Source organism: Oncorhynchus masou, chromosome 24 (assembly GCF_036934945.1).
Source record: "Oncorhynchus masou masou isolate Uvic2021 chromosome 24, UVic_Omas_1.1, whole genome shotgun sequence".
Classification (NCBI taxonomy): Eukaryota; Metazoa; Chordata; class Actinopteri; order Salmoniformes; family Salmonidae; genus Oncorhynchus; species Oncorhynchus masou.
The window spans coordinates 92,286,779-92,314,706 of record NC_088235.1 but is presented as its reverse complement, the minus strand read 5'-3'; the positions used below and the strand labels follow the sequence as shown (position 1 = coordinate 92,314,706).

Here is a 27,928-nt window from a genome sequence, read left to right as displayed (position 1 = left end):
GGAACGGGAAGTGTGAAATGCTTGCTTGCTATTAGGCTATGTTAATGTTTTAAAGCAGGTTCAGGATGGGGCTACGGCCATTGTTTTTGTTTCATGTCATGGTCAATGTACTGTAAATGAGGCTTTGGTTTCCTTCGTTGTGAATTATTTAACCAGGATACTTCCAGTACTTGTTTGTGTATAACAGTCGCCTCTCCCCCTTATCAGTCCAATACGAAAAGACAGGCATCTCTGCTCCAAAAACAGACACATGCATAATGACATGCCAAGATAAGTGTGGTATGTCCCTTTGATCTGGAAGACTTTGATAAGGACTCTCCTGGGGGAACTGTCTCCCCACCCTTCTCTCCTGGGGGGACTGTCTCCCCACCCTTCTCTCCTGGGGGGACTGTCTCCCCACCCTTCTCTCCTGGGGGGACTGTCTCCCCACCCTTCTCTCCTGGGGGAACTGTCTCCCCACCCTTCTCTCCTGGGGGGACTGTCTCCCCACCCTTCTCTCCTGGGGGACTGTCTCCCCACCCTTCTCTCCTGGGGGGACTGTCTCCCCACCCTTTCTCCTGGGGGACTGTCTCCCCACCCTTCTCTCCTGGGGGGACTGTCTCCCCACCCTTCTCTCCTGGGGGGACTGTCTCCCCACCCTTTTCTCCTGGGGGGACTGTCTCCCCACCCTTTTCTCCTGGGGGGACTGTCTCCCCACCCTTTTCTCCTGGGGGGACTGTCTCCCCACCCCTCTCTCCAGCATGATTTACTTGTATAAACTCATATGGTACAGTACGCACACACTGTCTCCACCCCCTACCCAGGATACCTCCCCCAACTCATCAGGTTAATGTGATACTATCTGCACGTTTTAATCAACTCCTTCAGACACAGTGTCTTTGAAGTGACTTGTTGGAAATGCAGGAGACTCTTGCTCTCTTTTCTCTCTTTCTCTCTTTTTTTCTCTAACATTAGACACACCCCTCGTTTTGGGGGGAGGTTGATGTTGTGTGTGTGTGTTGTGGGGGTTTGATGTTGTGTGTGTGGGTGTTTGATGTTGTGGGGGTGTGTGGGTGTTGTGGGGGAGTATGATGTTGTGGGGGTTTGATGTTGTGTGTGGGTGTGGGTTTGATGTTGTGGGGGGGTGTAGGTGTTGTGGCTGCTGGCAAGTGTTTGATTCTGATGGGTAGAGTCAAGCACCTCTCTCAAAATGCAACAGAGAGGGGGAGCCATCATTTAATTACTGTTTTTCATTAAGAGGGCATACTGTGTAGTAGTGTTACTGGAGAGAGAACAAATGAGAGTGATGGCCACAAAGAGAAATGCAGAGGAGAAAATGTTCCTCCATCCCTCCTCAGCTACTTCTCAGAGAGCTGTTTTAAAGGGGCATCAGAGAGGAAAGGGAAATGATCAGGAGTGAAGGACGAGAGTCTGAGAGAGGAAGGGAGAGAGCATCTGATAAATATGTTTATCTGATGAAAATGTTACACTGTGCTTGAACAATATTTACGAAAGTTTCTTCATTCTCCCCAAAAATATGGACAGAAGGAGCATGAGACTAGGGCATAGAGATTGTGTTTGTAGCTCAAGCGGATTTAATGTGTGAGCGTACGTTTACAGTACATCTGTGTGTGGGTGTGTGCGTATGTGTGATTTATTTGAATGACTTCCCAACTATTATTGTTGTAATCATTTCAATAGAGCATCTTAATGCACGGCCTGCGAATGCAATCCTCCACAGTGTACACCTCAGCCCATCCATAGCATCATGTTGTGGAAAAAATATTCCTACCCAGATCAATAGATGAATACAGAGAGGGCTCCACATTTCACTCTCCATTACCATGGCAACCCATCAGAGAATCTGATGCCCTTAGCGAGTCTTGAGAGTGCAGTGAACCTTTGCCCAGGATGGATTTAATTTGTTCCTGTTTCTCTGGTTGTCTCAGGTTCTCACAACATGGAGGCTCTATCTCCTGGTCGCCAAGGTTCCAACAAAGGTAGCCCACATGATCTGTATGTACACTATTTACCACTTACCATGCACATAATTGTCAGCATGTTAACAAATAGGTTCAAAATGTGGCGTTCATTGCAGATAGAGGTGACATTTAACTTCTTGGAGATCCGAGCCATGAACAGTCACCCAGAGCATCAGGTGAATAACATAATTTTTTTGGTTTTGAATGGCCATGTTAGTGCATTGTCCCTGTGGCCTCTTCATTACAACTGATTAGTTGTCTAAACAGATTTATTATGGAGTGTCAATCATCTCAACATCTGAGTAATTATTTGAAATCAGTTAATTTCATTATTTTGCATAATGGAGATATGAGGATCTTAATTCCTGTACGTAGAGCTACTGTAATCATATATTTCCTGCAGTTAACTGTCAATTATCCATTTCAAATTTCAGCATCATGCCATCAAAATCACTGTGGTGCCTGTATCACTCTACAGTCATTGAAACTATGTTGTTTCTGTGCAGGTCGTCATAGACACGGACAAGTCCACTTATTCCTTGTGGCTACAGTCACGTGACCACCTCAGTCATGTGGTCAGCCATGTTAACTTTGCCCTGTCCAGAATATTTAACAACTCTGTGTTTGCGTAAGTGTCCATTTTCAGACAGCACAGACTCCTTTACCAGACAGTGTTGAAACCCAGACAAATGATTCATGTTAGCTAATTTGTCCCTTCTAACTTAAACCTCCTTTTGTCCCCTCTCTCTCTTTCAGTCCCTCCATCTGTCATTCAGACAGTGAACCTTCTGAGGGAAGCAGGAAGCACTCCCCCAGCTCAGAGACGTCTATGGAAACCCAGAGGGCCTGTGGTAAGAGACTCACAGGCAGGAAGGCAGGCATAGACAGGCGGGCGGGCGGGCGCACAGATAGGGCTCTACCTGTGCGGTCACCGGTCATGTGTGTGTGGCTAGCTACCTTGTTAAAATATCAACAGTACTGCCACCGTAGCATAACATTTGATTAACACTTGATTCAGCCTACATCATCATCACTATTCAGTCTGGTTGGCTGATACGCTCAGCAGAGAGAGGCAGAAAGACATAGACAGGAGCGACTGCATCATCACCCTCCGACTGAACTCCATCCCTCCTTCAGTCAGGATATGCATGTGTGTCAGGGCAGCAGCAACGCAGGTAGTCTAGACCCTAGCTAACCACCATATACAAAAATATCCACACAAGCCACTCGCTAGCGAGCCGTATTATATGAGTTAGGAGATTATGAATATTATATTATGAACTTATTATTTGATTCGAGCATTGAAGATAAATCACAATCAGTCAAATAAATCGAGCTAGCTAAATGATCAGCTGAAAGCCCACCCTCTTTTCCAGATGTCAATCATGAGGCACTGTTTTATCTTGCTTATGTGTGATGATGACTGAGTGTGTTGTTGCAGAAATAAATAGGTCCATGGTCAACAATGTTATACATTTCGAGATATGAATTATGAAGGGGTGCGGCCATTTTGAGCACATGGCCCTTGAAAGGTCTCTTCACGTACCTGTGCATATGAGCAGATTCAGGAAGGTGATAGATAGACAGTCATAGGAAATGGTTGAGTAATTTGATTAAGAGACAAATGGATAGAGAAACCCACTGCACTACATGCAGTGTATAGCACATTTACAGTTGACATTTTAGTCATTTTGCAGACACTCTTATGCAGAGCAACGCACAGTTAGTAGATTCATCTTAACATAGCTAGGTTCATAACTATATTTCTACACCGACATTGTAGAGTAATTGCACTGCTTGTTGTCTCTCTTTTTCCCTCTTCCCTCTTTCCCTCTCTGAAATAACCAAGTGCTCTTTAAACACTTGTCTCACCATCTGCTATTTTTCTTCCTCTCTGTCTCAGGAGGGTTTTCGGAGACCTACGCTGCCCTGTGTGACTATAATGGAATCAGCTGCAAGGAGGAAGTGCAGTGGGTAAGCGCAATGGGAGTAGGCCGGTTGTGTGTGAGTGCACAGGAGAGTTATATACAACACTGTACTTTCAATTGAGGGGGTCATATACTATAGCAAGTTGACTCATGGGTAATCTTGTTCCTAGGATGTGGACACTATCTATCACTCCCAAGACAACAGGGAGTTTAATCTAGTGGACTTCAGCCACCTGGAAAGCAGGTGAGAGAAGGGGAGAGGGAAAGAAAGAGGGTATGACTCTGTCGAGTTGATGTTGCTGCAGCCTTAATAAATCCAGTTGATAAATGTATATTACGGGTATTATGAAATGTACCTGTTTCAGTGCACTAATTGTTGCGTGTTTATGACAGGGACTTGGCAGTTATTGTGGCATCACTGGCGTACAATACCTGGTTCACCAAACTATACTGTAAGGACATACGCATAGTAAGTATCCTTCTGTCTGTCTCCCCTTGTGCTTTAAATGGTCATTGATATTATTCAGAAGTTATTATGCGTGCAACGAAATGAGATCATTTCTAATTTCAGGGGTTAGAGGTCACTGAGCAGGTTCTGCACACCCTCAGTAAGTCCTCCAGTCTGGAAGAGATCACTCTGGAGAATGCTGGTCTCAAATCGTGAGTTTTCCCTTGCTTCACACTTCTCACGCATACTTTAAAAAATAATAATAAGTATGTTAGAACCTTAAACTATAAAGTGTTTGTGTGTGTCATTGTGTCTATGTCCAAATGTGTGTACTGTATATTGTGTATGTTGCAGTGACTTTCCTCAGAAGCTGTCAGTTGCCCTCTCAGAGAATCCTGCTTCTGTCATCCACTCTCTGAATCTGGCCCACAACACACTGGACAACCAAGGTACCAAGCAGATGCCTAACTTCCTGTTTGACTTCCACACTAGTTTGACTTCCACATTATGTTTGTTTTAGTGACATCTCTCCTCCTCTGGTGTAGGTGTGGCTCACCTCATCCAGCAAGTGTGTCGCCTCAGCAAAGGACTGCGTCTTCTCAACCTCTCCAAGACCTTCCTCAACTCCAAAGGTTTAGACTGTTTCACCTCTCCATCCTTCCATCGCTCAATCTCTCCATCTCTCTACTAGAAAAGCCCCCCCCCCTGTCCTACTCCATGTTGCATAAGCATCCTCCCTTACACCCCAGTGTACCCTGACGTTAATACAAGGCAGTAATTCAGCAAGCAGGAACAATCAGCTGGAGAATCAGTTCATGAACACCTCCAACTGTGTTTGGGTTTGATGAAGCAGCAACAGCTGATTGAACATGCCACTAAGCCATGCATGCATGCTACTTTTCTAGCTGAGGTGATAGAAACATCTGTACCTCCTGTAATTCCCCCACCAACATCTCTGTGTGTTAATGTAATGTTTTGTCTACTCTACAAAGCTTCAAGAGTCATGATATGCCCCCACGGTAACCATCCTTCAGGCAGAATGTTCTGTGTTACTCCCCCGCTTTTTAAATATTTCGAATTGGAATACTGAATATTGAATGAAGAATTATACTTCACACAGGTACGGATGAGAATCACATAACAAAAAATATTCTGAAACTGTATTTTTTTGTTGTGTACATTTGCATTAGCTAGCTGAATGCATCCCTCGTGGCTTCCCCCTCCCCCTCTCTGTGTGTCTCAGGTGTGGTGTCTCTGTCTCAGACTCTGTGCTCCAGTGATGAGTATTCTAACTCTCTGCTGCACCTGGACCTGAGCAAGAACCCTGGGTTCCTGTCTGGGGAGGATGCCTCGGTCAGAAAACATACACATACACTTACATATACACTCATACTCTGTAAACAAACCAACAGTATAGTAAATACACTGCTGATGCCTTATGAGTCAGTTTCTCAGTTAACCATCTTTTCTCTCTCTTTCTTTAGAATCTGTGCCTGTTCCTGTCCCAGCCTAATTGTCTGGTCCATTTGGACCTGTCTGGCACTGACTGTTCTGTTGACTCGGTGAGAATCTACTGTCTCTGAGAATTGGATTGCACACTTATAGAACTAAGCATTTTAAAGAGTTTATCTGCAACTTCTGTCTTTTTCTTCCTCTATAATCCCCAACCGCTGTCTTTTTCTCTCTCCCACTAAAACTGCACAACACAACTCTCGCTTCTCTCACGTAGCTATTTGGGGCTCTGCTGAGGGGTTGTTGTGCCGATCTCTCCTACTTGAATCTCTCCAAAAATACCTTCTCCCACAGGTTAGTCACATCCTTGAGATTAACTATTTCTTTGGGGTGATGTGGCAGAAAAATGCTTTGAGGCTCGGCGTGAAGATGGAAGGCAAATTTTTAGCAAGGGATCTTTTTATTCTTAAAATCCTCAGGCTTGATCTTTCGCTCTCTCTTTTTATTTTTACTCTTATCTGTCTTATCTCTGTCGTTCCCTTCAATGTGAAATCAAAAATCAGCTTTGTGGGAATCACTGGAACATTGTGTTCCTTTCTGTAGTTGTGTCTGTGGTTTTAAACTCCGAGAGCCGTCTGCATAGATAAGACTTATCATCTGACCCCACTTGCTCCCTCCTCTTTGACCAGCTCCATTGTCTCTGTCTCATTCCATCGGAATACGCTCTCCACTTCATACCAGTCTCTTATTTATCCAGACAATCAACAATTAACCACTCACCTTCTATCAACCTTTCCCTCCCACTCCATCTCTACTTCTTCCTCTCCTCTCTCATTCATCTCACTCTGACCTCGCTCCTCTCCCAGGAAAGTGAAGGAGAACCTGCCGTTGTTCCGTCAGTTCTTCAGCTCGGCCTTCAGTCTCACCCATGTCAGCCTGGCCTCTATGAAGCTGCCCCCTGAGGCCCTGAGGTCAGTTACCCTATTCTCCCCTGGTCTCTCTCTGTCACACCTGCATCTCACTGGAGTGACTGGGACCAGGCTAGCTGCACAACACACACTGGTCACCATGACAAATGACACTACGTTAAAGGGTGTGAATTTCCAGAAAGAGAAAGAAGCTAAAAGGTCTTTGTTGTAAACACCTTTTCCCCTTATGTTTATTTTTCCCTCTCTCTTTCTTTAGGTCTCTCTTCATCGGTCTGACCACAAACCCTCACATCAATGACCTACACCTGGACATTAGTGGCTGTGAGGTACAAGTCTGTCACTCTGTACACAACATTCAATTCCTGCTGGCCTATATATAATTGACCATATTTATCTCTCTGGCATTCATTGCTTATGTTTCCAATAAGGACTTACTGAGCAGTAGCTATAGATGAAAACTATGTCAAGGTCTCCTGTTATTGTGCTTTGAATGTCCTCCTCTCACACATGCTCACTCTCTGTCTGTCTGCCTGCCTGCCTGCCTCAGCTGAAATCTGCAGGAGCTTCTGTGATCCAGGAGCTGTTCCCTAGGCTCTCCTCCATCGCCACTCTGGACATCTCAGACAACGGTGAGCAGAATGACTGACTCTACCACTATGGCACAGTGTGATACTCTGCACCGCTGTGGCAGCCTGCACCACTCAAGCTAGTTTTGTGTGAGGGGGTTGTCTGTTTGAGCTTGTGTTGTATGAGGGGATGGTGTGTGCTTGATGTAGTTGTGTTTACAGGGCTGGATGCAGACCTTCTCTCAGTTCTACCAGCTCTCTCCAGACACACCTCCCTAAAGCACCTGTATCTGGGCAAGAACTTCAACATCAAGAGCAGGTGCAGTCCTACAGAGGCACTCTGTGTGTGTGTGTGCGTCAGTTTGCATCAGAGCTTGATTTTCCTCAGGCAGACTAGGATGATTACGATAGCAGCAGGAAATTACTAGTGCCAGAGCTCCTGCTGAGTGTAGCCTGAACTGCCTCTCTCCCCATGGATCTTTGTACAGGGTGCTGGATGAAATCCTACACAAGCTGGTCCAACTCATACAGGAGGAGGAATGTGTGAGTGAGAATGCGTCACAATTCACACATCATTCACACATTATACACAATTGAATGTTCATTGATTGTACGGAAACTCATTGTGATATACTGATATTCTCCACACACACAGACTGTATTGTACATGGTATTCTCTCATACATAAATACTTGTTATTTTCTACAGTATAGTGTTTCCCTTCGAGTACCTTGCCTTCAGAAAGTATTCTGACCCTTTGACTTTTTCCACCTTTGGTTAGGATACATCCTTAGTCTAAAATGTATTTAAAAAAAAAGTTTTCTCATCGATCTACACACATTACCCCATAATGACAAAGCAAAACTGTTTTTTATAATTATTTTTCTAATTTATATTTTTGTGGGGGGGTATCACATTTACTTAAGTATTCAGACCCTTTACTCAGTACTCTGTTGAAGCATATTTGGCAGTGATTACAGCCTTGAGGCTTCTTGGGTATGACACTACAAGCTTAGCACACCTCCCATTCTTCTCTGTAGATCCTCTCAAGCTCTGTCAGGTTGGATGGGGAGCGTCACAGCTATTTTCAGGTCTCTTCAGAGATTTTGGATCGGGTTCAAGTCCGGGGTCTGGCTGGGCCACTCAAGAACATTCAGAGACTTGTCCCGAAGCCACTCCTGCTTTGTCTTGACTGTGTGCTTAGGGTCGTTGACCTGTTGGAAGGTGAAACTTCACCCGAGTCTGAGGTTCTGAGTGCTCTGGAGCAGATTTTCATCAAGGATCTCTCTATACTTTGCTCCGTTCATCTTTGCCTCAATCCTGACTAGTCTCCCAGTCCCTGCCGCTGAAAACCATCCCCACCGCATGATGCTGCCACCACCATGCTTCACCGTAGGGATGGTGCCGCCACCATGCTTCACCGTAGGGATAGTGCCAGGTTACCTCCAGACGTGAAGCTTGGCATTCAGGCCAAAGAGTTCAATCTTGGTTTCATCAGACCAGATAATCTTGTTTCTCATGGTCTGAGAGTCTTTAGGTGCCTTTTGGCAAACTCCAAGCAGGCTGTCATGTGCCTTTTACTGAGGAGTGGCTTCTGTCTGGCCTCTCTCTACCATAATGGCCTGATTGGTGGAGTGCTGTAAAGATGGTTGTCCTTCTGGAAGGTTCTCCCATCTCTACAGAGGAACTCTAGAGCTTTGTCAGAGTGACCACCAGGTTCTTAGTTACCGCCCTGACCTAGGCCCTTCTCCCCCGATTGCTCAGTTTGGCCAGGCGGCCAGCTCCAGGAAGAGTCTTGGTGGTTCCAAACTTCTTCCATTTAAGAATGATGGAGGCAACTGTGTTCTTGGGGACCTTCAATGCTGCCGTACATTTTTTATTACCCTTTCCCAGATCTGTGTCTGTGATGTAATCCTGTCTCAGAGCTCTATGGACAATTCCTTCGACCTCATGGCTTAGTTTTTGCTCTGGCATGCACTGTCAACTGTGGAACCTTGTATAGACAGGTATGTACCTTTTCAAATCATGTCTAATCAATTGAATTTACCACAGGTGGACTCCAATGACGTTGTAGAAACATCTCAAGGATGATCAATGTAAACAGGTTGCACCTGAGCTTAATTTCTAGGCTCATAGCAAAGGGTCTGAAAACTTATGTATATAATGAATTTCAGTTTTTTATATTTTATTAATTTGTATATCACTCCATGGCCCTGTTACTGTGGGCTGTAACATATTGTGCCCTCTGAATTATTACCTTTGTGTACAAAACTGACACATCCCTCTATTACAAATGCTAAATTCCTCAGTTCCTCCTCAGCACTGCTGCCACCTGTTCCTAGCTGTATTTAACCATCTCTCTCCACTGTCATCTCCTTTCCATCCCTTTTCTTCTGCTTCACCTCTCCCTTGCTCTCCACCCTATCCCATCTCTCTCCACTGTCATCTCCTTTCCATCCCTTTTCTTCTGCTTCACCTCTCCCCTGCTCTCCACCCTATCCCATCTCTCTCCACTGTCATCTCCTTTCCATCCCTTTTCTTCTGCTTCACCTCTCCCCTGCTCTCCACCCTATCCCATCTCTCTCCACTGTCATCTCCTTTCCATCCCTTTTCTTCTGTTTTACCTCTCCCCTGCTCTCCACCCTATCCCATCTCCCTCCATCCTTACCTTTTCTCTCCCCTCTCCCTCCCCAGGCCCTCCAGTCCCTCTCACTGGCTGACTCGCGGCTGCGTTCTCGGGGCACAGTGCTGGTAAACGCTCTGGGCAGCAACACCTGTCTGCGAAAGGTGGACCTGAGTGGGAACAGCCTGGAGGACATTGGAGCCAAGATGCTGAGCAAAGCCCTACAGATCAACACCACACTCAGGCAAGAGACAGGGAGGGAAAGATAGAAGGTATGGTTGTGTTTGACACTGGTTATCCCCTGTCCTGACAGGAGTGACTTGGTTGGATGGTTATGGTTGTGTTTGACACTGGTTATCCCCTGTCCTGACAGGAGTGACTTGTGTTGGATGGTTATGGTTGTGTTTGACACTGGTTATCCCCTGTCCTGACAGGAGTGACTTGGTTGGATGGTTATGGTTGTGTTTGACACTGGTTATCCCCTGTCCTGACAGGAGTGACTTGGTTGTGGTTGTGTTTGACACTGATTATTCACTGTCCTGACAGGAGTGACTTGGTTAGATGGTTGTGTTTGACACTGGTTCTCCCATATCCTGACAGGAGTGACTTGGTTGGATGGTTGTGGTTGTGTTTGACACTGGTTCTTCACTGTCCTGACAGCAGTGACTTGGTTAGATGGTTGTGTTTGACACTGGTTCCTCTCTGTCCTGACAGGAGTAACTTGGTTAGATGGTTGTGTTTGACACTGGTTCTCCACTGTCCTGACAGGAGTGACTTGGTTAGATGGTTGTGTTTGACACTGGTTCATCTCTGTCCTGACAGGAGTAACTTGGTTAGATGGTTGTGTTTGACACTGGTTCTCCACTGTCCTGACAGCAGTGACTTGGTTAGATGGTTGTGTTTGACACTGGTTCTCCACTGTCCTGACAGCAGTGACTTGGTTAGATGGTTGTGTTTGACACTGGTTCTCCACTGTCCTGACAGGAGTGACTTGGTTAGATGGTTGTGTTTGACACTGGTTCTCCACTGTCCTGACAGCAGTGACTTGGTTAGATGGTTGTGTTTGACACTGGTTCTCCACTGTCCTGACAGGAGTGACTTGGTTAGATGGTTGTGTTTGACACTGGTTCTCCACTGTCCTGACAGGAGTGACTTGGTTAGATGGTTGTGTTTGACACTGGTTCTCCACTGTCCTGACAGGAGTGACTTGGTTAGATGGTTGTGTTTGACACTGGTTCTCCACTGTCCTGACAGGAGTGTGACGTGGGATCGTAACAACACCTCAGCTACAGGATTCCTGGATGTGGCTCGAGCCCTTGAACAGTGAGACTGTTTGTGCTTTAAACACACACACACACACACACACACACACACACACACACACACACACACACACACACACACACACACACACACACACACACACACACACACACACACACACACACACACACACACACACACACACACACACACACACACACACACTCTTCTATGCAAGACATTTTACTTAATTAGGATCCAAGAGACATTGGGGTATCTGAAGTTCTGTCTAATTTACATTCACTGTTGTTCTGAGTATTTTTAGAATTAGCTGGCTAATATATAAACTCCGGTATACAGGAAGCAAACCTAGCTTACTTTACACACACAGGACTAAACACGTACTTGTGAGGGTCAGCCAGAGAGCTTCGATTTTCCCCTTTAATTAGGTTGCAATAATCAAAGCATTACTCATCCTATCACAGTCCATAGTCCAGCATAATGTGGGGGAATTCTGGGAGTTCTGTCCACTGGGGATATTAAGGCTTGGGTCTCTAACTGTTTTTCTGCAGTTCTCTTTCTATTTCCTTCCTCTCTGTCTCCTTCCTAACTCAAATACCTTCTCTTTCTTTTAACTCTGCCGGTGGGTTTTCCCTCAGTAACTTCACCTTGCAGTACATGCCCCTCCCCCTCAGTGACATCAGCCAGGCGTACCGTAGTACCTCTGAGAGGACAGAGCAGGCACTGACCAAGGTGGGCTCCTGACGCTACCCGAGTTCGTCTGCACCCATCTCAATGTCTCCCTCCATTCCTCTGTTAACCATCCTCTCATCTCATCTGCCTTGTCCTTTCCTCCCCTGCTTCTTTTCTCTACTGGGGATCTACCGTCACCAACCCTTTCCTGCTTTTTCCAATTCAAATTACACTGCTTCATTGAGATTACCACACATGACCATATTGCCAGTGTGAGTGAATGGTTTTTATCTGTGATCATCAGATCCAGCGTGCTCTGCTGCGGAACAACCAGACTCAGCGCTTCTCTCAGAGACAGGCTCTACGGCTGCACCAGGGCCTGGTCACCAGCACTGCTGAACAGGTAGATACAGCATATGTATATAATTCATGTGTGTGTGTGTGACTGCGAGAGAGTGAGTTGAGCCATCACGAGAGCAATATGTGTGTATTGTAAACCTGTATATCTTTTACTGACGTTCCTCCTTCATGTCTGTTCTCTGTTTACCAGCTGATGGAGCGTCTGAGTGTGTGTGTGCAGCAGCAGGTGTGTGTGCTGCGTGGAGTAGGGGAGATGGAGGAGATTCAAGCTGCTAAACAGGTGCTGAAGGAGGCCAGAAACTCCCGTGCGGTGAGTGTGTGCACATGCCTGAATCATTTCTCTAACATCTGGAGTGTATGTGAGTTTAAAGTGTTAATTGTATGTCTTTGTGTATTCATATGACCCCCCCAACTATCTCTCTCAATTCAATTAGAATTTAAGGAGCTTTATTGGTATGGGAAACATATGTTTCCATTGCCAAAGCAAGTGAAATATATAATAAAAAAAGTGAAATAAACTATAAGAAATTAACAGTAAACATTACACAAAAGTTCCATGAGAACTCTCTCTCTCTCAGCTGTACCCCTCTCTCTGTGAGCTAGCTCATGTGCTGTCAGTAGACGGGCCAGTCAGACAGAGACTGGACCAACTGGCAGGGGAACTGACCAGAGCAGCTGACAAGGAACTACAGGTATACTGCTCAATACTGTACATCACTCATTCAACATCATCTGTTTACTTACTCCTTCACCATTTCTCAATCAAACATAGACATAGTTGTTTATCTGTTTGTTTAATTGGTTGTTTGATTGACAGGTGATTGTTGATTCCATGGTGTCTCTCTGTCGTGAGTTGTGCCCGCTGTCCTCCTCTGCTGCGGAGAGATTACGTCCTCAGCTCTCGTCTGTCTCGGAGCGCGTCTCCATCCCTCGCTCCGCCATCCGCACAGCCTTGATGGAGAGAGCAGCACAGGACATTCACCGAGCGCTGGAGTAAGGGGGAGGGAGGGGGAGTAAGGGGGACGGAGGGAGGGGGAGCTGAGGGAGGAAGATAAGCAATGCAGCCTTCTTTGTTCAATTGAATCAGTGTGGGTATCTGTGAACTTATTCTCCCTCCTCTCTGCCCTGCCCTCCCTCTCCTCCCCACACGTTTTGTCTCTCTCCCCCTCTCTCAGGGAGGTGAAGCTCTCAGTGGTCTCCTATCTCACCAACTCCATCGTGGATCAGATCTTGCAGGAGCTCTACGCCACTCACAAGACTCTGGTATAGACACGTTGCCATCTGTCTGTGTCTCTGTCTATATGGGCTTGTCACCTTTTGCTTACAATTATTGGTAAAGCTTTACTTGAAAGGGGTATACAGGCATTCATAACACCATTACACTTTTGCAGTGTCATTCATAGAAACATTCATAAAACCTTTATGAAACCAGTCAGAACACATTCATGAGTGTTGCAGTATTATTCATAACAAACTTCATAATACATTTATTGAAGCGTATTGTCTGATCCCTGTCCCAGACGCGGCGGGTGTCCCAGGTGAAGCGCTGGGAGGTAACATATGACGGACGAACAGGTCTGAGGTCACACAGACACAGAGACTCTCTGGACCTCACAGATGATGAGATGGGCACCAGTATAGTGAGCATTGTGTATTGGGATTGTCTGCTTAGAGTGTGTGTATGGTATGTGTGAGCGTATGTGTTTTGTGATTGTCTGGGATGTGTTTGTTTGTTTTTGCTTCTACGTCTTTCTCTGCCTTCTCTAGGACACAATTGCCATTAAGAAGCGTAGCTCTAGAACTAGACGTATTCGACCTGTCTCTACCAGGCTGAGTGAGTATGCCTCCGTACCACTATCTCTCTATCCTTCTCTTCCTAACTGCTCTATTTTAGAGGTCATTAGTGAGTCTGTTTTCCTCTCCCGCTCTCCCTCTCTCCTTTCCTCTCCTCTCTCCTTTCCTCTCCCTTTCTCTCCTTTCCTCTCCCTCTCTCTCCTTTCCTCTCCCTCTCTCTCGCCTCCTCTCTCCTTTCCTCTCCCCCTTTCTCCTTTCCTCTCTTCCTCTCCTCCTCTCTCCTTTCCTCTCCTCCTCTCTCCTTTCCTCTCTCTCTCTCTGAGAGAGCCATTTTTGGCTGGTGTACATGCCAGCCTAAGCCCATTCCTGCATCAACATACAGTGCATTCAGATAGTATTCAGATGCATTGACTTATTCCACATTGTTTTACGTTACAGCCTTATTCTAAAATTTATTTAAAAAATGCTTTCCCTCAATCTACATACAATATCCCGTAATGACAGTGAAAACAGGTTTTTAGAAATTCTGGCAAATGTATTGAAATGTATAAAAAGATCCTCTCAATCTGTCAGGTTGGATGGGGAGCATCGCTGTACAGCTATTTTCAGGTCTCTCCAGAGATGTTCGATCGGGTTAAAGTCCGGGCTCTGGCTGGGCCACTCAAGGACATTCAGAGACTTGTCCCGAATCCGCTTCTGCGTTGTCTTGGCTGTGTGATTGTCCTGTTGGAAGGTGAACCTTCGCCCCAGTCTGAGGTCCTGAGCGCTCTGGAGCAGGTTTTCATCAAGGATCTCATACTTTGCTCCATTCATCTTTCCCTCAACCCTGCCGATGGATAAACATCCCCACAGCATGATGCTGCCACCACCATGCTTCACCGTAGAGATGAGGCCAGGTTCCCTCCCGACATGACGCCTGGCATTCAGGCCAAAATGTTCAATCTTGATTTCATCAGACCAAAGAATCATGTTTCTCAAGGTCTGAGACTCTTTTAGGTGCCTTTTGGCAAACTCCAAGCAGGCTGTCATGTGCCGTTAACTCAGGAGTGGCATCCGTCTGGCCACTACCATAAAGGCCTGATTGGTGGAGTGCTGCAGAGATGGTTGTCCTTCTGGAAGGTTCTCCCATCTCCACAGAGGAACTCTGGAGCTCTGTCAGAGTGACTACCGGGTTCTTAGTCACCTCCCTGACAAAGGCCCTTCTCCCCCTGATTGGTCAGTTTGGCCGGGCAGCCAGCTCTAGGAAGAGTCTTGGTGGTTCCAAACGTCTTCCATTTAAGAATGATGGAGGCCACTGTGTTCTTGGAGACCTTCAATTCTGCAGAAATGTTCTGTTACCTTTCCCAGATCTGTGCCTCAACACAATCCTGTCTCAGAGCTATACAGACAATTCCTTCAACTTCATGGTTTGGTTTTTGCTCTGATATGCACTGTCAACTGTGGAACCTTATATACACGTGTGTGCCTTTCCAAATCATGTCCAATCAATTTAATTTACCACAGGTGGACTCCAAGTTATAGAAACATCTCAAGGATGATCAATGGAAACAGAATGCACCTGAGCTCAATTCTGAGTATCATAGCAAGGGTCTGAATTCTTATGTAAGAGAAGGTATTTCTGTTTTTTATATTTAATATATTTGCAGACATTCTAAAAACCTGTTTTCGCTTTGTCATTATGGGGTATATGGTGTAGATTGAGGATTTGTTATATTTTTTATCCATTTTAGGGTAAAGCTGTAACATAACAAAATGTGGAAAAAGTGAACTGGTCTGAATACTTTCCGAATACACTGAATTTGAGTGCAGTTGCTAATTGTTGTAGTTTTTAACAGTATGTCTTTGAAGCACCGTTGACAGCTTCTAGCCCCTTTCCAATTCCTTCTCCATTTTTATCTCGTCATCTTTTCCTATCTTTTCTCTCTCTTTCAGGCCAGTGTGATGACTCCAGCTCCTCCACACCCCCCTCTGTGTCCTCTTCTTTCTCTTCTTTCTCGGCCCTCTCTCGCTCTACATCCTGGGAGGGGCTGTCTGAGCTCCCTACCCAAGGTGCACCTCTCCATCATGTGACGCGGGTTAGGCCGAGGCCCCCACGGAGGCACCGAGCAGGACATGCCCCTTCTGACACAGTAAGAGGAAGCTGACCTCAGCATCTCACCCCATATGGAGTATATAATGTTGCTACTGAACTGCTCAGAATGTTTGTAATACTTGCCTGTGAATATTAGATTAGATTTAGATTTCTCATTTGAGTGCAGAAGCGTAGATGTAGATATATTAGCTATTAAATTATACATTTAAGGAGATAGTGATTTGGCAACACATAGTTAAATATATGTGAACTTTAAAAACTCTGAGTAACATAGAGATACTTGCATATTAATAACACAGGATAGAGATGTTATTAGCATAGATAATGACAACTAAAAAGATAATATTCCCTTATGATACATGCATAATTTATTACTTGTGGCCATATTCATTTTCTTATTAAATAAACCAGATATGATTGATATCAGATTGATACAGGTTTCTAACTCTGTGCTGTTCGTGTGTGTGTGTGTGTGTGTGTGTGTGTGTGTGTGTGTGTGTGTGTGTGTGTGTGTGTGTGTGTGTGTGTGTGTGTGTGTGTGTGTGTGTGTGTGTGTGTGTGTGTGTGTGTGTGTGTGTGTGTGTGTGTGTGTGTGTGTGTGCTCATGCACATATTCTATTCCATTAGAGCAGTGGTTCCCAAACTGTTTATAGTCCCGTACCCCTTCAAACATCCAACCTCCAGCTGCGTACCCCCTCTAGCACCAGGGTCTGCACACTTTATTAAACATAAGAATGAGTGTGAGTTTTTGTCACAACCCGGCTCGTGGGAAGTGACAAAGAGCTCTTATAGGACCAGGGCACAAATAATAATATAAAAAATAATTATTATTTTGATTCTTTATTTAACCATCTTACATATAAAACCTTATTTGTTAATTGAAACTGGTGAATAACTCACCACAGGTTAATGAGAAGGGTGCTTGAAGGGATGCACATAACTCTGCAATGTTGGGTTGTATTGGAGAGAGTCTCCGTCTTAAACAATTTTCCACACACAGTCTGTACTTGTATTAAGTTTTCATGCAACTGAGGGCCGGAAATCCACTCTCACATGGATTTGTGGTCGCAAAGGGCATCAATGTCTTAACAGCTCGATTTGCTACGGCAGGATACTCTGAGCGCAGCCCTATCCAGAAATCTGACAGTGGTTTCTGATTTTAAATTACATTTTCACATAACCACTTGTTGCAATTTTGATGAGGCTCTCTTGTTCAGTAAGTGGACTGGAGGCAGGGCATGAAAGGGTTAACGAATCCAGTTGTTTGTGTAATCCGTTTTGGGGAAGTACCTGCGTAATAACTCACTCAGGTGCTTCGCTACATCACATTTGACATTGTCCGTAAGTTTGAGTTCATTTGCACACAAAAAATCATACAATGATGGAAAGACCTGTGTGTTGTCCTTATTAGTGCAGACAGAGAAGAGCTCCAACTTCTTAATCATAGCCTCAATTTTGTCCCGCACATTTAATATAGTTGCGGAGAGTCCCTGTAATTCTAGATTCAGATCATTAAAAAAAACATCACCCAGATAGGCCAGTTGTGTGAGAAACTCGTCATCATGGAAGCGGTCAGACAAGTGCAAATTATGGTCAGTAATAAACTTTAAGCTCGTGTCTCAATTTGAAAAAAACTTGTCAATACTTTGCCCCTTGATAACCAGCGCAGTTCTGTATGTTTTAAAAGCATTACATGGTTGCTGCCCATATCATTGCATAGTGCAGAAAATACACGAGAGTTCAGGGGCATTGCTTTAACAAAGTTAACCATTTTCACTGTAGTGTCCAAAAAGTCTTTCAAGCTGTCAGACATTCCCTTGGCATCAAGAGCCTCTCGGTGGATTCTGCAGTGTACCTAAGTGGCATTGGGAGCAACTGCTTGCACACGCGTTACCACTCCACTATGTGTCCCTGTCATGGCTTTTGCACCATCAGTAGATACCAACATGAGCAGCAGCTACTTTTGACTACGTAAGTTTGACTACATAAGTGGAATTAGTGGAATTCCCATGAGAGAGTAAAGGTTAATGTGATTGGATGTTAATTATTTGACTAGGATACCTGTATATGACATTGTGTTGTTATTTCGCTGAACACGAGATGGTTTTATTTTATTTTTGGCAGTGAAACAAGGCTACTCAGGCGAGAGAAAAAAAACTCTCCCAAATGTTTAGCCTCGTTGGAAAATATAAATGGACTGTTTGAAAATGTGAAGAAATAAAAAGTTCAACAAAATGTACTCCAGTTTGGGAATACCTGCATTAGAGCAATTATTCATGTAATTAACATAATGATAATACAAAAAGTTGTAATTTAATTTATGACTCCTGCTTAATTCCCACCGCATATTCCCCAATACTGGGGCCTCCCAGGTCCTGGCAGTGGCAGCATGCTGCTCTATTTAAAGGATGATTTGGATTGTGTCCAGGGTTCTCTATAAGTGAATTACTCCAATTGGGTTAAGTCATCTCTCCAAAGCTATGTAGTATAATCCATTTGTATTATTACCAACAGAACATTTTTAAAAATGAAACCGTAATCCCCCCAAAAAGTACTTTGATGTTTAAAAAGGCTTCTGAAGTTTAATGTCCAATTTTAAATTTCAGACTTGATTTTCAACTACAAAAAATGTATCACCCCTAAAAAAATGTCCATTAATTATAATCCACCTAATAATTCACATTTCATGTTGCTGCAAGAAAAAATGTCTGCTGTGAGAAACTAGTGAAATTAAGATCCTACATCTATCTGTATGGTCAATCTGAAATATGGGTGTTTTTCTCTGTCCACAGCATTGCACTGAAAATGGGGCTGTCACCCCTATTGATCATGGACTCCCCGATTTCTACACCAAGAGAGTGCTCCCTGATAGGTAGATCATCTTGTTAAGTTTATGCTTTTAGTATTATTACATTTACTGTTAAACATATTTCTAAAGTAATGCACTCTAGATAAAGCATTGCGTGCCAGGAGTGGTATCCTAGCAACATCCCTTGCTGCTGGGAAGTGTTATTAAGTTTCAGTGAGGCAGCAGCCCAGAGAAACATGCGCTCTTTTACGGCTGTCCCCATAGGATAAACCTTTTTTTGGTTCCAGGCAGAACCCTTTTGGGTTTCATGTTGAACCATATATAGAAAGGGCTCTACATGGAATCCAAAAAGGTTTCTACCTGGAACCAAAAGGGTTCTACCTGGAACCAAAAAGGCTTCTTCAGTTGTTTATCCTATGGGGACAGCTGAAGAACCCTTTTAGATTCTAGACGGCACCTTTTTTCTAAGAGTGTTTGGGGGGTCTGATGATAGAGAGAATAATAAAAAGTGCAGGTGCTGGCAAGGGACAAACTGAACAGAAATATATGTCTTAAAAAATATAGACATACTGTATTTTTACAGCATAGCTATGGTCAGTTTGTCTCTCATAACATCTGCTTTTTGTCTTTACCCGTTCTCTTTTTCCTGTTTCGCTCCCCTCATCTCTCTTTACCCTCGCCATCTCTCTTTACCCTCGCCATCTCTCTTTACCCTCGCCATCTCTCTTTCCCTATATCAGTCAGTTGTCCTCTCTTCATAAAGCCCACTCTCTCAGACGAAAGAAGAGACGCAATATGCTGGCCATTTTTGGTTTCCGTAGGAACCGCAACTCAACGCTCTCCAATCAGGGGCCAGATTCTGGCGGAGACGGATGTGGGGAAGAGTGTCGCACTGTCGCCATGGCACCCGCAGGGTTTGTGAATCCTCATTATCATGCATACACACTCTCCCATGTAGTATGATATATGCAACTGCAATCTGCACAGTATGATATACAGTTGAAGTCTGAAGTTTATTTACACTTAGGTTGGAGTCATTAAAACTCATTTTTCAACCACTCCACAAATTTCTTGTTAACAATCTATAGTTTTGGCAAGTCGGTTAGGACATCTACATTGTGCATGACACAAGTAAAAAAGTTTGTTTCATCCTTGGGAGAAATTTCCAAACGCCTGAATGTACCACGTTCATCTGTACAAACAATAGCAATCAAGTATAAACACCATTTACATTTACATTTAAGTCATTTAGCAGACGCTCTTATCCAGAGCGACTTACAAACATGGGACCACACAGCCATCATACCGCTTAGGAAGGAGAAGTGTTCTGTCTCCTAGAGATGAATGTTTCCAGGCGCCGACAGAGATGGCCGCCTCGCTTCGCGTTCCTAGGAAACTATGCAGTTTTTTGTTTTGTTACGTGTTATTTCTTACATTAGTACCCCAGGTCATCTTAGGTTTCATTACATACAGTCGAGAAGAACTACTGTATATAAGATCAGCGTCAACTCACCATCAGTACGACCAAGAATATGTTTTTCGCGACGCGGATCCTGTGTTCTGCCTTACAAACAGGACAACGGAATGGATCGCATGCAGCGCCCAAAAAACGACTCCGAAAAAGAGGGAAACGAGGCGGTCTTCTGGTCAGACTACGGAGACGGGCACATCGTGCCCCACTTCCTAGCATTCTTCTTGCCAATGTCCAGTCTCTTGACAACAAGGTTGATGAAATCCGAGCAAGGGCAGCATTCCAGAGGGACATCAGAGACTGTAACGTTCTGTGCTTCACGGAAACATGGCTCACTGGAGAGACGCTATCCGAAGCGGTGCAGCCAACGGGTTTCTCCACGCATCGCGCCGACAGAAACAAACACCTTTCTGGTAAGAAGAGGGGTGGGGGTGTATGCCTTATGGCTAACGAGGCATGGTGCGATGAAAGAAACATACAGGAACTCAAATCCTTCTGTTCACCTGATTTAGAATTCCTCACAATCAAATGTAGACCGCATTATCTACCAAGAGAATTCTCTTCGATTATAATCACAGCCGTATATATCCCCCCCCCAAGCAGACACATCGATGGCTCTGAACGAACTTTTTTTAACTCTTTGCAAACTGGAAACCATTTATCCGGAGGCTGCATTCATTGTTGCTGGGGATTTTAACAAGGCTAATCTGAAAACAAGACTCCCTAAATTTTATCAGCATATCAATTGCGCAACCAGGGGTGGAAAAACCTTGGATCACTGTTACTCTAACTTCCGCGACGCATATAAGGCCCTGCCCCGCCCCCCTTTCGGAAAAGCTGACCACGACTCCATTTTGCTGTTACCTGCCTACAGACAAAAACTAAAAAAAGAAGCTCCCATGCTGAGGTCTGTCCAACGCTGGTCCGACCAAGCTGACTCCACACTCCAAGACTGCTTCCATCACGTGGACTGGGACATGTTTCGTATTGCGTCAGATAACAACATTGACGAATACGCTGATTCGGTGTGCGAGTTCATTAGAACTTGCGTTGAAGATGTCGCTCCCATAGCAACAATTAAAACATTCCCTAACCAGAAACCGTGGATTGATGGCAGCATTCGCGTGAAACTGAAAGCGCGAACCACTGCTTTCAATCAGGGCAAGGTGTCTGGTAACATGACTGAATACAAACAGTGCAGCTATTCCCTCCGTAAGGCTATCAAACAAGCTAAGCATCAGTACAGAGACAAAGTAGAATCTCAATTCAACGGCTCAGACACAAGAGGCATGTGGCAGGGTCTACAGTCAACCACGGACTACAGAAAGAAATCCAGCCCAGTCACGGACCAGGATGTCTTGCTCCCAGGCAGACTAAATAACTTTTTTGCCCGCTTTGAGGACAATACAGTGTCACTGACACGGCCTGCAACGGAAACATGCGGTCTCTCCTTCACTGCAGCCGAGGTGAGTAAAACATTTAAACGTGTTAACCCTCGCAAGGCTGCAGGCCCAGACGGCATTCCCAGCCGCGCCCTCAGAGCATGCGCAGACCAGCTGGCTGGTGTGTTTACGGACTTATTCAATCAATCCCTATACCAGTCTGCTGTTCCCACATGCTTCAAGAGGGCCACCATTGTTCCTGTTCCCAAGAAAGCTAAGGTAACTGAGCTAAACGACTACCGCCCCGTAGCACTCACTTCCGTCATCATGAAGTGCTTTGAGAGACTAGTCAAGGTCCATATCACCTCCACCCTACCTGACACCCTAGACCCACTCCAATTTGCTTACCGCCCAAATAGGTCCACAGACGATGCAATCTCAACCACACTGCACACTGCCCTAACCCATCTGGACAAGAGGAATACCTATGTGAGAATGCTGTTCATCGACTACAGCTCGGCATTCAACACCATAGTACCCTCCAAGCTCGTCATCAAGCTCGAGACCCTGGGTCTCGACCCCGCCCTGTGCAACTGGGTACTGGACTTCCTGACGGGCCGCCCCCAGGTGGTGAGGGTAGGTAACAACATCTCCTCCCCGCTGATCCTCAACACTGGGGCCCCACAAGGGTGCGTTCTGAGCCCTCTCCTGTACTCCCTGTTCACCCACGACTGTGTGGCCACGCACGCCTCCAACTCAATCATCAAGTTTGCGGACGACACAACAGTGGTAGGCTTGATTACCAACAATGACGAGACGGCCTACAGGGAGGAGGTGAGGGCCCTCGGAGTGTGGTGTCAGGAAAATAACCTCACACTCAACGTCAACAAAACTAAGGAGATGATTGTGGACTTCAGGAAACAGCAGAGGGAACACCCCCCTATCCACATCGATGGAACAGTAGTGGAGAGAGTAGCAAGTTTTAAGTTCCTTGGCATACACATCACAGACAAACTGAATTGGTCCACTCACACAGACAGCATCGTGAAGAAGGCGCAGCAGCGCCTCTTCAACCTCAGGAGGCTGAAGAAATTCGGCTTGTCACCAAAAGCACTCACAAACCTCTACAGATGCACAATCGAGAGCATCCTGGCGGGCTGTATCACCGCCTGGTACGGCAACTGCTCCGCCCTCAACCGTAAGGCTCTCCAGAGGGTAGTGAGGTCTGCACAACGCATCACCGGGGGCAAACTACCTGCCCTCCAGGACACCTACACCACCCGATGTTACAGGAAGGCCATAAAGATCATCAAGGACATCAACCACCCGAGCCACTGCCTGTTCACCCCGCTATCATCCAGAAGGCGAGGTCAGTACAGGTGCATCAAAGCTGGGACCGAGAGACTGAAAAACAGCTTCTATCTCAAGGCCATCAGACTGTTAAACAGCCACCACTAACATTGAGTGGCTGCTGCCAACACACTGACACTGACTCAACTCCAGCCACTTTAATAATGGGAATGATGTAAATATATCACTAGCCACTTTAAACAATGCTACCTTATATAATGTTACTTACCCTACATTATTCATCTCATATGCATACGTATATACTGTACTCTATATCATCGACTGCATCCTTATGTAATACATGTATCACTAGCCACTTTAACTATGCCACTTTGTTTACATACTCATCTCATATGTATATACTGTACTCAATACCATCTACTGTATCTTGCCTATGCTGCTCTGTACCATCACATATTCATATATCCTTATGTACATATTCTTTATTCCCTTACACTGTGTATAAGACAGTAGTTTAGGAATTGTTAGTTAGATTACTTGTTGGTTATTACTGCATTGTCGGAACTAGAAGCACAAGCATTTTGCTACACTCGCATTAACATCTGCTGTGTATATGTATGGGGGGTATGTGACAAATAAAATTTGATTTGATTTTGATTTGATTTGAATGTAGTTTGGTGCAAAAAGTGCAAATCAATCCCACAACAACAGCAAAGGACCTTGTGAAGATGCTGGAGGAAACGGGTACAAAAGTATCTATATCCACAGTAAAACAAGTCCTGTATCGACATAACCTGAAAGGCCACTCAGCAAGGAAGAAGCCACTGCTCCAAAACCGCCATAAAAAAGGCAAAATACGGTCTGCAACTGCACATGGGGACTAAGATCACACTTTTTGGAGAAATGTGCTCTGGTCTGATGAAACAAAAATGGAACTGTTTTGCAAAAATGACCCTTGTTATGTTTGGAGGAAAAAGGGGGAGGCTTGCAAGCCGAAGAACACCATCCCAACCGTGAAGCACGGGATGGCAGCATCATGTTGTGGGGGTGCTTTGCTGCAGGAGGGACTGGTGCACGTCACAAAATAGATGACATCATGAGGCAGGAAAATTATGTGGATCTATTGAAGCAACATCTCAAGACATCAGTCAGGAAGTTAAAGCTTTGAGTAAATGGGTCTTCCAAATGGACAATGACCCCAAGCATACTTCAAAAGTTGTGGCAAAATGGCTTAAGGACAACAAAGTCAAGGTATTGGAGTGGCCATCACAAAGCCCTGACCTCAATCCTATAGAAAATTTGTGGGCAGAACTGAAAAAGTATGTGCTAGCAAGGAGGCCTACAAACCTGACTCAGTTACAACAGCTCTGTCAGGAGGAATGGGCCAACATTCACCCAACTTATTCTGAGAAGCTTGTGGAAGGCTACCAGAAACATTTCACCCAAGTTAAACAATTTAAAGGCAAAGCTACCAAATACGAATTGAGTGTATGTAAACTTCTGACCGACTGGGAATGTGATGAAATAAATAATTTTTCACATTCTTAAAATAAAGTGGTAATCCTAACTGACCTAAGACAGGGAATTATTACTATGATTAAATGTCAGGAATTGTGAAAAACTGAGTTTAAATGTAGTTGGTTAAGGTGTATGTAAACTTCCGACTTCAACTGTATATGTCAGTGTTGCATCATCTTCAGTCGCTTTATTACATGTCACCCACCACTTTATGAATGTATCGCTCTTTCACTCTCGCTTTCTCTCTCCGTCCATCTGTTAGAATGATGGGCATTAAGTGCATGCTCTGTGGGCCCTGTGTGCTACTAGTCTAAATCAGTGCTGGGATGCAGCTCTGTGTTGACATGAGGAATGGGCATGCTGCCGGAGAGCACACCCTTACAGAAAAAACACATGATTTTATATGTTGAAAATCACATGATTTCACAGGAAATTGAAACACTACACCCATTTTCACATGTAGGGTGTGGTGTACTGCAGGGCAGTTCTCTAGGCCCTCTACTTTTTTCTATTTTTACCAATGCTATGTCAGTGGCATTTAACAAAGCCTGTGTGGCCATGTATGCTGATGACTCAACCATATAAGTGTCAGCAACCACAGCTAATGAGGTAACAAACACCCCCCTGACTTACAGTCAGTTTTGGAATGGGTGGCCAGTAATAAACAGATCCTGAACATCTATAAAACTAAGTGCATTGTATTTGGTACAAATCCCTCCCTAAGCTCTAAACCTCAGCTGAATCTGGTAATGAATGGTGTGGCTGTTGAAGAGAGTTGAGGAGACTTGGTTTTGCCTTAGATTGTAAACTGTCATGGTCATATAGATGCAATGGTTGTGAAGATGGGGAGAGGTCTGTCCGTAATATACAGTGGCAAGAAAAAGTATGTGAACCATTTGGAATTACCTGGATTTCTGCATACATTTAACATAAAATTTGATCTGATCTTTGTCTAACTCACAACAATAGACAAACAGTTTTCTTAAACTAATAACACACAAATGATTGTATTTTTCTTATCTATATTGAATACATCATTTAAACATTCACAGTGTAGGTTGGAAAAAGTATGTGAACCCCTAGGCTAATGACTTCTCCAAAAGCTAATTGGAGTCGGGAGTCAACTAACCTGGAGTCAAATCAATGAGACGAGATTGGAGATGTTGGTTAGAGCTGCCCTGCCCCATAAAAAAACACTCACAAAAGTTGAGTTTGCTTTTCACAAAAAGCATTGCCTGATGTGAACCATGCCTTGAACAAAAGAGTTCTCAGAAGACCTAAGATTAAGAACAGTTGCTTTGCATTAAGCTGAAAAGGGTTATAGAAGTATCTCTAAAAGTCAGTCCACGGTAAGACACATCGTCTATAAATGGAGAAATGTCAGCACTGTTGTTACTCTCCCTAGAAGTTGCCGTCCTGCCAAGATGACTGCAAGAGCACAGAGAAGAATGCTCAATGAGGTTAAGAAGAATCCTAGAGTGTCAGCTAAAGACTTACAGAAATCTCTGGAAGATGCTAATATCTATGTTGACGAGTCTACAATACGTAAAATACTAAACAAGAATGGTGTTCATGGGAGGACACCATGGAAGAAGCCACTGCTGTCCAAAAAAACATTGCTGCATGTCTGAAGATTGCAAAAGAGCACGTGGATGTTGTTCCACAGCGCTACTGGCAAAATGAGCAGATGAAACTAAAGTTGTGTAGTTTGGAAGGAGAACACAACACTATGTGTGGAGAAAAAAAGGCACAGCACACCAACATCAAAACCTCATCCCAACTGTAAAGTATGGTGGAAGGAGCATTATGGTTTGGAGTTGCCTCAGGGCCTGGACAGCTTGCTATCATCGACGGAAAAATAATTTCCCAAGTTTATCAAGACATTTTGCAGGAGAATGTTAGGCTATCTGTCCGCTAATTGAAGCTCAACAGAAGTTAGGTGATGCAACAGGTCAACAACCCAAAAGACAGAAGTATATCAACAACAGAACGGCTTGAACAGAGTCCTGACCTCAACCCGATTGAGATGCTGTGACATGACCTGGTTCACACCAGACATCCCAATAATATTGTGGAACTGAAACAGATTTGTAAAGAGGAATGGTCCAAAATTCTTCCTGACCGTTGTGCAGGTCTGATCACAACTGCTGAAAATATTTGGTTGAGGTTATTGCTGCCAAAAGAGGGTCAACCAGTTATTAAATCCAAGAGTTCACATACTTTTCCCACCCTACACTTTGAATGTTTACACGGTGTTCAATAAATACATAGAAAATTACAATTGTTTGTGTGTTATTAGTTTAAGCAGACTGTGTTTGTCTATTGTTGTGACTTAGATGAAAATCAGATAAAATGTTATGACCAATTTATGCATAAATCCAGGTAATTCTAAAGGGTTCACATATTTTTCTTCTCACTGTATGTTCTGCTTTTTTGACACCACACTCCACAAAGCAAGTCCTGCAGGCTCTTATCTTGATTACTGTCCAGCCATGTGGTCAAGTGCGGCTAAGAAAGACCTCGTTAAGCTGCAGCTGGCCCAGAACAGAGTGGCATGTCTTGCTCTTCATTGTAATCAGAGGACTAATATAAATACTATGCATGCCAGTCTCTCTTGGTTAAGAGTTGAGGAGAAACTAACTGCATCACTTCTTCTTTTTATAAGAAAAAATGTGTGGAAAATTCCAAATTGTTTGCATTGTCAACTTTCACACAGCTCTGACACACACTCTTACCCCACCAGACATGCCACCAGGGCTCTTTTCATAGTCCCCAGGTCCAGAACAAATGTAAGAAATCATACAGTATTATATCGAGCCATTATTGTGTGGAACTCCTCATATTGGTCAAATGAACAGCAGACCTGGTTTCAAAAAACAGATAAAGCAACACCTCACGGCACAACTCCTCTCCCCTATTTGACCTAGATATGTTGTGTGTATGTATTGATATATAGGCTGTGTGCCGTTTTTAATTTGATGTAGTTCTGTCCTTGAGATGTTCTTGTCTGTTAATGTTCTGTATTATCTCAAATGTAATGTTCTGTGTGGGCCGCAGGAAGAGTAGCTGCAGCTTTCACAACAGCTAATGGGGACCCTAATAAAATACCAAATACCAAGTTTTGTGTTATCACATTAATTTCACATGTGAAATTCCTATGTTTTTTTTTTCCCCGTAAGGGCACCAGATGAAGATGACAGCTGTTGCCCTTCTGTGACTCAGATTATATATATATATTACTGCATTGCCATCACAAGACAATCGTGATGTCTGGTTTGCTTAATATAAGGAATTTGAAATTATTTATACTTTTGATACTTAAGTATAT

General features: G+C 44.3%; 1 protein-coding gene across 1 annotated transcript in view; it reads left to right on the top strand.

Annotated features, from left to right (window-relative positions):
• LOC135511756 (capping protein, Arp2/3 and myosin-I linker protein 3-like) overlaps positions 1-27,928 on the top strand; it is a 37,239-nt gene that overhangs the window by 5,528 nt on the left and 3,783 nt on the right. Inside the window, exons 3-33 of the mRNA XM_064933229.1 lie at positions 1,929-1,979; positions 2,078-2,137; positions 2,468-2,589; positions 2,718-2,812; positions 3,865-3,935; positions 4,060-4,133; positions 4,283-4,358; positions 4,461-4,549; positions 4,692-4,786; positions 4,883-4,969; positions 5,581-5,690; positions 5,822-5,899; positions 6,067-6,143; positions 6,656-6,760; positions 6,975-7,044; positions 7,266-7,347; positions 7,507-7,603; positions 7,773-7,827; positions 9,979-10,151; positions 11,162-11,230; positions 11,830-11,923; positions 12,168-12,266; positions 12,414-12,533; positions 12,802-12,915; positions 13,041-13,216; positions 13,399-13,486; positions 13,744-13,863; positions 13,991-14,057; positions 15,950-16,146; positions 18,902-18,981; positions 19,659-19,832. Coding sequence (XP_064789301.1) covers positions 1,929-1,979; positions 2,078-2,137; positions 2,468-2,589; positions 2,718-2,812; positions 3,865-3,935; positions 4,060-4,133; positions 4,283-4,358; positions 4,461-4,549; positions 4,692-4,786; positions 4,883-4,969; positions 5,581-5,690; positions 5,822-5,899; positions 6,067-6,143; positions 6,656-6,760; positions 6,975-7,044; positions 7,266-7,347; positions 7,507-7,603; positions 7,773-7,827; positions 9,979-10,151; positions 11,162-11,230; positions 11,830-11,923; positions 12,168-12,266; positions 12,414-12,533; positions 12,802-12,915; positions 13,041-13,216; positions 13,399-13,486; positions 13,744-13,863; positions 13,991-14,057; positions 15,950-16,146; positions 18,902-18,981; positions 19,659-19,832 — 3,065 coding nt within the window. The remainder of the gene's footprint in view (positions 1-1,928; positions 1,980-2,077; positions 2,138-2,467; positions 2,590-2,717; positions 2,813-3,864; positions 3,936-4,059; positions 4,134-4,282; positions 4,359-4,460; positions 4,550-4,691; positions 4,787-4,882; positions 4,970-5,580; positions 5,691-5,821; positions 5,900-6,066; positions 6,144-6,655; positions 6,761-6,974; positions 7,045-7,265; positions 7,348-7,506; positions 7,604-7,772; positions 7,828-9,978; positions 10,152-11,161; positions 11,231-11,829; positions 11,924-12,167; positions 12,267-12,413; positions 12,534-12,801; positions 12,916-13,040; positions 13,217-13,398; positions 13,487-13,743; positions 13,864-13,990; positions 14,058-15,949; positions 16,147-18,901; positions 18,982-19,658; positions 19,833-27,928) is intronic.